Raw genomic sequence first — 11,170 nt, 5'->3', positions numbered from 1 at the left:
CCGAATCTAGGTGTGTTCCAGAGTTTAAAAATGAGTCCTATATTTGTGGTTAATTAGTGATATTCAAAAATGTTTTAGGCAATTCAGGTTTAGGACATTTCATCTTTTTCACACCAAATAATAAGTCTATGTCAGATTTTGATGTACATTTTGACCCCATGGGTTTTATGAGTGTGCTCTCAAAGGAAATACTGCAAAGACTAAAATAATTAATATTACAGTACAATAAATTATAACCACTCTAGGGTCTGGACAGGTTTACTTTTTGTCTGCGTGTCTGTTACCAACATATATGGAAAACGAACTCACCTATAGAAATATTGCACAGTCTCCCTTCTGTATAAGAAACACTTAGTTTGAGGATATTGCATGTCAACTCCATAGCAGTTGGCTGAGCGTTAGCGAACATTTTTACATTAGTCTAATATGTAACAACGATGGATACAAGAGAATCCCAGAATAAATTAATTTTTATCATTTTCATGCAATTTGAAAAGTTTATGAATATTAAAGCTATTGGTTTCTATCAAACTACTTGATGTTCTTAATCTGTTTCTAGAGACAGAAGGAGTATCATTAAGTGAGTTTCAATTTGGCAATGTTAAGATATGAAGCACTCCACGCTAAATGTTAATTTCCATTCACATAGTTATCCAATCATCCTTTATTTTTAAATATTTTTAGGCATATCTTATGTCATCCTACAGATAGATTGACGCATTCAAACCATGTGCACGAACAGGATAAATTAAGTCACTTAAGAAGAGAGAGAGAGCGCGAATCCACCTCACTCCAATATCAAATACAAGTGGTATTATATGAAAGGAATCGCATCGCCTCTAGGTATTGATTGAATATACAAAAGCCGGGAAAGCAACTTGTTGCGTTGATCACCGAGATCTCGGAATCCTTTCAGTCCAGCAAAATGAGTTCGGAGTCAAGGACACCGATGAAAAATCCTTTGCGCACATTGGGCCAACCTAAGAGTTGGATATAGCTGTCGAACAGATTGCATTTACCTTTAATATTGCCTATAAATTTGTCAAGTTGTCTTATTCACAATAAAAACCTTTACAAAACTATTGTGTGCTTTATGAGCTCTAGCAGCAGCAGCAGTGAAGGCAAAACACCTTGCTGCTGTGGAGGAGCGAAAAATAAAATCACTGGTTGCGCTACTGGTGGAGACACAAATGAAGAAATTGGAAATCAAACTAAGGCACTTTGAGGAGTTGGAGACGACGATGGAGAAGGAAAGAGAAGGTTTGGAGTACCAGAGACAACAGCTGATACAGGAGAGGCAGCAGTTCCATCTTGAGCAGCTGAAAGCTGCAGAGTTCCGTGCAAGGCAGCAGGCTCACCAGCGACTGGCTGCAGAACAACAACAGACCCCTTCTACAACTCCCACACCTCCCTCACCGCAAGCAGTACCTACCCCACATCCTGCAGCCACCTCACCCTCTCCCAACCAGTAGACAGTGACTGCTGCAGCCTTTATTTTACTGTATTCAACATTATTTCCTTTTATACAACTTTTGATGTCTATTTTTAAAGTATTTATTTTACTAGTATTAAAAAAGTTTCCATTATGAGAAAAAAAAAAAAAAAAAAAAAAAAACTGTATAACCACATACTCGGTTTTAATCGTGGATATACAGACAACAATAGTGTAAGTAACATACTGACACAAGTCACGTTGTAGATAAAGAAAACATGGTTAAACAGAGGTGGCGAAAGTTGACTTCACCCACGGGGCAAGTACGAAATGCTAAACGCTAAAAGAGTGTACTAAGAGACTTGTACTTGGTAGGTTTATATATTCTCATTGTATCGTTTGGTTTTTTACACTATGGTTATACCTTTTATGTTTAAACAAGCTTTTTCTCGAGCAAACCAAATCAATTATAATGCATTTATAATAGTTTGTTTTTTTATATAAAGTATAAAAATAAAGCCTCTAAGAATTAAATACAGTTTAATAACGGTCTATAACAAATAAAGGCAATATTAAAGCGGATAAAAGCTGGAATCAGGAAACGGAGACGACAGCTGCACACTCATATTGAGAATGTCATTTTGTGTGACTCCATCCAGCGGTTTACAGTGGCCTGGCCAAGCCGGTTTATACGGGTTTTTGGCGGTTCGTAGGTTTTCTGCAACATGGAAATATGGTAGTATTTATAGCTCAATACTGTATTATGACTATTTTTAGTACTCAGTCATCAGTTTCATATGTGCTGTGTAAATACGTAGAAAGGGCAACTCATATCCACACAAACCAACAAAAAAGCAATCTATTTTATCATGTTTGTAACAAAGGAATTTGTTTATATTCTACATATTTAGATAGTATAATTACATTGGACTTCAAGAAAACAGGTTGAAGTTACATTTTAATTGAGGATACTGCGATTGCTTATGACCTTATAACTAATAAGTCCACCCAGACCTTATAGTGGTGTGAAGCCTGATAGGAAAACACTGTCATTGGCTTAAACGATAAATGATAGAAATAGAAAATGAATGTAATTAGGGGGGTTGGTAGGAAACCGCTTCACATTCAGTTCAATGCCACACGTCACATTGTGGGGGATAACGTAGCTACTACAACTCGGGTATTCATTCTGTTTGTATGACGTTCATTGATAACCTAGTCTGATAACCTAAACGACTATATTGAGTTGAAAGGGGGAATAAATGAAGCTGGTCCAAATTGGCTTTAAGACTTTAATAATAAAAACACTGAAATATTATTATAAGAACACTATCATGTTTCTTAAATATCTTGTAAGGCATATTCTATAATATGCGGTGTACTAGAAGATAGAATTTCAAATAGTAACCACAAAAAATATTAGTCGATTACATTTCTGTACCTGGGAGGCAAAGGGCACTATGTCACAAAATTGTTACTTTTCAGGAGAACAGTTTGAAAAAAATGTTTCAATATAAAATGTTATATCTTATCATTTATATTCATTACTAAATTGATTTTTTTATATTTGCTATTTTAACTTATTGTCTATTTAAACTAACTGTTTTAAAACAAAAAGAACGGTCATTTACCTATTTTAAAATATTTTATTAAAAAACTTGTTGGACTTGGTGCTTTTTACCTCTGAGAAAGTAGCGGGTTGTTAGAAATGAAAAGGGCATAGAGTTTTAATTCTTTGAATTTTTTACAGTTTTAATACTTCATAGTACTTAACTGGTTATCATAGCAACTCAAAATTAAATAAACACTGTATTTCCAAAACAGTGCCAACTAATCAGTCTTCTTCGGGGTCATCTTCTGGGTACATGGAGGCGTTGTTGCTTCTCGGTAGATTTTTGAAGTAGTCATGGCACACAGTTGGGAGAGTTGGGAGTAATGGCAGTAGTGCTATCAGATCATTGTATTTTGCTACATTTATTGGTAGTCTCTGGTGTGATACTAATAGAAGAGTTTCCGGGAACGGTAGTTCTTGTCCTCTACGGGATCGAACATAACTCATTTCTGAAAAATATCTGTCAAATGAAGTTTTGAAGAAGAGATGACCCATGTTTTCTTGTGTGGCTTGTATTTGTACTAAATTTGACATGAGAACAGTGTTTTTGTAATATCATACTTCCTGGACACAAACGGAGAATCTTTGCCTTTTAGCAAGGACTCAAAGTTTTTAAAATCCTCTAATTCCATGTTAAATACAGAGTATTTTGAAGAAGTTTGCCGCACCAATTGTTGCCAGTCCCAAGGTGTCAATATGCTCATACTGTTAGCTTTCTTTATTTTTCTCTCTATGAGAGCGTGAACAGTATCAGCCTCCATATGCGTATGACCTTTGAGCAAAAAACTTTTGATTAATGGTTTTTTATCAAGATTTGTTTTTGTTTTGACCATAACAGTTGTCAGTCCATAAAGTGATATCTTGAACAGCTGAACCTGGAATCACATTGTCAGCCCACTTCATGATAGCTAAAGCAATTTCATTCCCTCCTCTTGCTCCTTTTGTTTCGTCCCACATCAAGCAGTGAACTGTTGAGTCACAGGCATCATGTATAGTAAAGTCAAGAGTCCACAGTTTTTCTTTTGTAGAAGCTCAGCCCACTTGTAATTAAAGGTTTCGGTAAAAACTTCTGTAAATCACCAGTCAAAACTTTATAAGAAGGATCCTCCTTGGCAATTTTTGAGTCTGCGGCTTTCAAATCGTAACGCTTTGATCATCTATGTGATTCTTGTACTCGGCTTGTATTGCCTCTCTTTCTGACTGACTCAAATTACCTTTAAGTTTAGCTTGGTAGGAATCGCATGTATCGCATGGGTCAACTTCAGGTGGTTTGAAGGAAAGATTGAACCTTTTGTTAAACACGTCACGATACACCCAGTTTTTAGCAATATTTTCTTCAGGGATGTTATTCGATTTACAGAACTCAAGGTATATCTCATACATTTTTTAATTAAAATAATGCAAATCATGGAATTTGAGGTTATGTTCAGTTAACATCTCAGTGGCACCATGTCAAAAACACATGGTACCTAATACCAGGTCTTTTATAAAAGTTTAAAAGTAAACATCACTATGTCCAAATGGTGCCTTTTTCCTCTACGGATTTACATTTTAATAAGAGGTATAAAGCACTATAACTAGTTGGTGCTTTTTACCTCTCAACTACTCAGTGACATAATGCCCTTTTCCACTGGCTATCTCCCTCATTAATAAACATTGGACTTAGTGCTTTCTACCCCAAAAAGAAACATACAATTAGAAAACCTTGGTGCTGATATCCCGATTTTGAAAAAAATGGACATAGTGCCCTTTACCTCCCAGGTACAGATTTGTAATTATGCATTTTCCTTTTTGACACAAATGCAAGAGTAGAATACTTACTTGGAACTTTAAAGCGAATGATGTGTAAAAAAATATGTGATGCCTAAAGTACTGATATTTTCCTTCTTTTTAAAGTTGTGATTGTGAATATAATTTAAAAGATTTGGCTGAAAAAAGATAAATTTATTATAAATGAATATAGTGTATAGATTTTAGTGCTTGATATAAAATTAATGTAGATACAAATCATAAATGAAGGTCTCTGTTTAATAAAGCTCTTTCTCTATCTTTTGAAATTTTGCTACTTTTAATATTTTACTTAGACATGTTTTACGTTATTAGTAAGCATTAATCTTCAACACAACAAGAAAAATACTTATATAATTATGATGTTTTCAAGATTCTAACAATTACCTCAATTTATGGTAAATTCGGTAATGTTTCACTACATCTTTATGTGGTTGGAAACTAATTATCTAAACTATTTTCATCATTAACTTTACTTGTAAACAATCGAAAAAAAATTTAAGTATTATATTTTGTAAGGTTTTATTCTTTGATTTTAACTTTAATTCACACTATGTGATGATTATGGGAATATATTTATTTTATATTTAGATAACAAATTAGGTTTTTTCCAAGTATAGGAAAAGGACATCTAATTAAAAGGTTTAGATCGCATGAAGATCGTACTGAATCTGGAGTATTTTCCATAACCTATTAACAGCTTTGTTGGAATCCTAAGAATTCTAACACATAGACCCCGCGCGGATTCTTGTCACTTATTGGCTTAAGAGGTTATTGGAATTGGCATTGTAATACGTAATTATATTTTCTCAGCTCGTAACTAAAGATTTTACTTGTATTTTTAATAAAATATGCTTATTAATACTTATATGTTTGCTGGATTTTTCAGTAAAATTGAATGAACATTTAAAACTTAATAATACTTTCTAACTGTTTTAACGAAATTGTCAGAGTTTATTCAGATAAATAAATGTCACGAGCTCATATAATTATAGGTTTAACGTCAAATTATACAGTTATGTAATAATCATACGATACAATAATTGATACAAATGTTGTAGATGTAGACACGAGAGTCAGGTTGGGAACTGTTCACAAGTACAACTTGTCGGGGAGAACTGACAACTTGTCGCTCACTTCTTGTCAGAAACAAAGTCCAACTTAGATGATAGGGGCTTAGTCGAGACATACACACATAGATACATGTGGGCTTCTTCTCTTCTTCACCTTTGACATTCAAAATAAAATTTATAGATTTATAATCAGAGTAAGGTCTCTTTTTAAAACAATACTCTTTTCTCTTTCTGTTTGGCCCAAATAATAGTGTGCAAAAATAAAAGTTGTGCAATCATTTTGGTTATGAAAATATTTAGTTATGTAAATTCATACTTCTTTAAGTATATCTTTCTGAATACAAGAGATTAAAAACTGTGTTTCAATTATGCAGGTGAAATGGCACTAATTTAAAATATGAAAAGTAGGCAATTTTGTGAAAAGCCCTAATTAATTATGGCTGAACATAAAAAAGAAATTATTACAGTATTACGCGAGTTACAGTATCAAAGAGTGACTTGGATTTGTTTTAAAATAATATTTTATTAATGAAAAGCCAGCAAAATATATTATGTTAATTAAAATATATTTAATTACAAATATACATATCACTCCCAAAAGCTGTACCTCGTTGATCTGTCAAACTGTTTGTCAAGTTAAAACATTTGTTCAAAAATGTACACTATTAAATCTGCGTATGACAAACAAAGATTTTAAAATAACCAGTTTAAAATAAACCGCGGTTGATGAGGTTGAAAACAAAAACTCTCCACTTAAATACCACCCACCTGATTATTACGTGGGTCTGTTTGCTGTTTTTCAACAGTCCGACTCTAATGGTCTCTCAAAGTACCTGGTATTTAATAAACTAACAATTCATTTTAAAGTTGTGACTTTGTTTCAGTTACATCTACTTTATCTCTCTATGTAAAGTGATAAGGATGTTATTAAAACAGTTAAGTTTTCTAGTGGACCTACAATTACTGATATTATTAAATTATTATGGATTGTTTCAGAACATATTTTGAACTCTCTTTGTTATCAGAGCAAAGAGGTTGATACAGCAAAGATAGTGAAATAAATTCCTTAAACAAAAAACAAGTAACATCAAAGAAACTGCAAAAATATTGTTATTATATTTTGTATCTTCGCAATTCATGCCAACAGATACTTAGGAATACTTACGCATTCTATAAAATTATCAAATTTTAAGTACATAATGAAACATTTATAGATACAGGTAACATGTAAAAAAATTAGCGGGTTATTTTATAAAACGATGATGCAATGCTCACGACGTACATTACGAGTACAGTGGTAATATATCTCTAGAACGAGATGTCGAGAGTTACCTTTTACTATTTAGTAGATTTTGAAATCAATTTCACTTTCAACAACGTTTATTTTATTAAGAGTTTTGTAGTTTCCGGGTGAATGAATAATTTACACGAGCCAAACCACCTGTTGGAGATTGTAATGAATAAGCACCTAAGCATTCAGTTTCGGGCTTGTACAAGATGGATGGCCCTTGTAGAATTCGCTCCCAGTAGTTCAGGCAATTTTAAAGCGGGTTGCAATTGTTTGCACTGCGGGTAGTGAAACACGAAGAGAAGAAAGTCAGATGACCTAGATATCGATCAACCCCTCCCCCTCCCCTCACAATAGCCCTGGACTGTTCCTTATTACGAGCGACCACCTGTCGGGTCCGTTCATAGCCAGCTATAACAGTTTTACTGTGCGTCAGGTGAATCTAAGGTAGCAAGATTAAACTGTGCGCACTCGTAGCAGGCGACAAACAAGCCCTGGACTGTTCCTTATTACAAGCAACCACCTGTCAGGTCCATTCATAACTAGCTATAACAGTTTTACTGTGCATCAGGTGAATCTAAGATAGCAAGATTAAACTGTGCGCACTCGTAGCAGGCGACAAACAAGCCCTGGACTGTTCCTTATTACAAGTGACCACCTGACAGGTCCGTTCATAGCCAGCTATAACAGTTTTACTGTGCGTCAGGTGAATCTAAGATAGCAAGATTAAACTGTGCGCACTCTTAGCAGGCGACATACAAGCCCTGGACTGTTCCTTATTACGAGCGACCACCTGTCAGGTCCGTTCATAGCCAGCTATAACAGTTTTACTGTGCGCCAGGTGAATCTAAGATAGCAAGATTAAACTGTGCGCACTCTTAGCAGGCGACATACAAGTCCTGGACTGTTCCTTATTACGAGCGACCACCTGTCAGGTCCGTTCATAGCCAGCTATAACAGTTTTACTGTGCGTCAGGTGAATCTAAGATAGCAAGATTAAACTGTGCGCACTCTTAGCAGGCGACATACAAGCCCTGGACTGTTCCTTATTACGAGCGACCACCTGTCAGGTCCGTTCATAGCCAGCTATAACAGTTTTACTGTGCGTCAGGTGAATCTAAGATAGCAAGATTAAACTGTGCGCACTCGTAGCAGGCGACAAACAAGCCCTGGACTGTTCCTTATTACAAGTGACCACCTGTCAGGTCCGTTCATAGCCAGCTATAACAGTTTTACTGTGCGTCAGGTGAATCTAAGATAGCAAGATTAAACTGTGCGCACTCTTAGCAGGCGACATACAAGCCCTGGACTGTTCCTTATTACGAGCGACCACCTGTCAGGTCCGTTCATAGCCAGCTATAACAGTTTTACTGTGCGCCAGGTGAATCTAAGATAGCAAGATTAAACTGTGCGCACTCTTAGCAGGCGACATACAAGTCCTGGACTGTTCCTTATTACGAGCGACCACCTGTCAGGTCCGTTCATAGCCAGCTATAACAGTTTTACTGTGCGTCAGGTGAATCTAAGATAGCAAGATTAAACTGTGCGCACTCTTAGCAGGCCACATACAAGCCCTGGACTGTTCCTTATTACGAGCGACCACCTGTCAGGTCCGTTCATAGCCAGCTATAACAGTTTTACTGTGCGTCAGGTGAATCTAAGATAGCAAGATTAAACTGTGCGCACTCTTAGCAGGCCACATACAAGCCCTGGACTGTTCCTTATTACGAGCGACCACCTGTCAGGTCCGTTCATAGCCAGCTATAACAGTTTTACTGTGCGTCAGGTGAATCTAAGATAGCAAGATTAAACTGTGCGCACTCTTAGCAGGCCACATACAAGCCCTGGACTGTTCCTTATTACGAGCGACCACCTGTCAGGTCCGTTCATAGCCAGCTATAACAGTTTTACTGTGCGTCAGGTGAATCTAAGATAGCAAGATTAAACTGTGCGCACTCTTAGCAGGCCACATACAAGCCCTGGACTGTTCCTTATTACGAGCGACCACCTGTCAGGTCCGTTCATAGCCAGCTATAACAGTTTTACTGTGCGTCAGGTGAATCTAAGATAGCAAGATTAAACTGTGCGCACTCTTAGCAGGCGACATACAAGCCTTGGACTGTTCCTTATTACGAGCGACCACCTGTCAGGTCCGTTCATAGCTAGCTATAACAGTTTTACTGTGTGTCAGGTGAATTTAAGATAGCAAGATTAAACTGTGCGCACTCTTAGCAGGCGACATACAAGCCCTGGACTGTTCCTTATTACGAGCGACCACCTGTCAGGTCCGTTCATAGCCAGCTATAACAGTTTTACTGTGCGTCAGGTGAATCTAAGATAGCAAGATTAAACTGTGCGCACTCTTAGCAGGCGACATACAAGCCCTGGACTGTTCCTTATTACGAGCGACCACCTGTCAGGTCCGTTCATAGCCAGCTATAACAGTTGTGGATCCTAAAACCAAAACCTGCAATCTCCTCTACACTAAATTTTTCAGGAGAACCAAAAGAAATTTTGAGGTGGTAAACCATATGTTACATGACATCTTAAAAATTCAGTATGTTTCTGTGTATGAAAAGATGACATTTATAAAACATTATAACCGTAACCTAGTAATTTAATTAGCTACAGAGTTTTTTTGTTTGGAGATTGCAAGGTTTGCTTTTAAGACATGGATTTTGCTGTTTTTGCAACAAAGTATGCTTAATATATAAAGATTATTGCTATTTTGCAACCAAGAAAACCTTAAATTGTTGCAATATAATTTGCAATAATATTTTTAAAATATTAACTTTTACTCAAAAATAACTTTAGAGGTTAGTGTTGCCAAAGTAACAATTTGGGAAATAATTGAATAGTCATAATGAATATTTCACTCCTTCTTTAATATTACAAAAAAAATTGGACTAGTCTAAAGTAAAGTTAATCACACACAGTATTATTTGTCACAGTCCTCATTGTCTCTACAATGTGTTCTAATAAAAAAAACTTGACACGATTGTCTCCGGAGATTCCTCGATTCCTTCAAATTCAGGTTCCGGTGGTTCAAGATCACGTTCTGGCTCTTCCGTGCATTTTACAAACAAACTCAAGTAGTAGTGATGATTTGCATTTTCCATTTAGTTTAGTCCATAATGAATTCCAAGCAGTCTTTTAACGCCAGCTAATTTTACCTTTTTCACCAAGCCAGCCAACCCAGGTGAGATCAATTTGGTATCAATGTCTGTTATGGTTTTATTTGCTCTGGTCAACATTCGGAAAGCACTGATCTCGTGATAGTAAAAGTGTTCACCCTTAATTACTACCTCCTTTTAGATTTTGTTTGATTTTCGAAGAAAAATTTTTTAGTTGGTGCAAACTTGAAATGCCATTGGTTTATGGGCTTGAAAACCCTGTATGCCTCATTTCTCCAGTCAAATATTTGACATTCTGTCCCCACATTTACCGCAGTTGAGAAATAGGATATCATATCCACATATTGCTCTGGATTTTCAATTTGCTGCTTTGATTTAAGCTTTTTCTCGCAAAGACCAAAAACGCGATCTGGTGGCATAAATGAATGTCTCCTTACTGGAAAAAATATCTCTACTTCTTTCAGGGTTGGTGGGGCTTCCAACAGCCATTTGGCACACATTGCAAGAAGGATTTGGTTTTTATTTTTCCCCCCACACCCATCTGCAAACAGCCTCAGTTTGGTTTTTCCAGTAAAGTCAGTGTTTTGTAAAAAATGATAGATGCATGATGCAATCTCACTTGAGCCTTTCTTGTGAACGTCTTCTGTCAATAAGTAGCTGGTGCAATTTTTTTGGTCAGTTTATCCTTGGAACTACCTTTTACAACGGTCAAGTTATATAGGTAGATTTGTCCTCTGTAATACACTTCTTGGTCGGGCATTTTCGGCATAGGTAAGTTCTTTTGGCAATCGAAAGAAATGCTCAAGACTTCGGGTTCGTTTTCTTTCAAACAGTCAAAAAATG

General features: G+C 36.2%; 1 protein-coding gene across 1 annotated transcript; it reads left to right on the top strand.

Annotated features, from left to right (window-relative positions):
* Positions 1 to 1,104: 1,104 nt before the first annotated feature.
* On the top strand, positions 1,105 to 1,591 carry LOC124353396 (SWI/SNF complex subunit SMARCC2-like). The gene has a single exon (XM_046803237.1). The coding sequence runs from the start codon at positions 1,191 to 1,193 to the stop codon at positions 1,470 to 1,472; it is 282 nt and encodes a 93-aa protein (XP_046659193.1). The 5' UTR covers positions 1,105 to 1,190; the 3' UTR covers positions 1,473 to 1,591.
* The last annotated feature ends 9,579 nt before the right edge of the window (positions 1,592 to 11,170 follow it).

Source organism: Homalodisca vitripennis, chromosome 2 (genome assembly GCF_021130785.1).
Source record: "Homalodisca vitripennis isolate AUS2020 chromosome 2, UT_GWSS_2.1, whole genome shotgun sequence".
NCBI lineage: Eukaryota > Metazoa > Arthropoda > Insecta > Hemiptera > Cicadellidae > Homalodisca > Homalodisca vitripennis.
The sequence above is the reverse complement of the archived record's forward strand: the minus strand, read 5'-3'. Positions and strand labels throughout refer to the sequence as shown.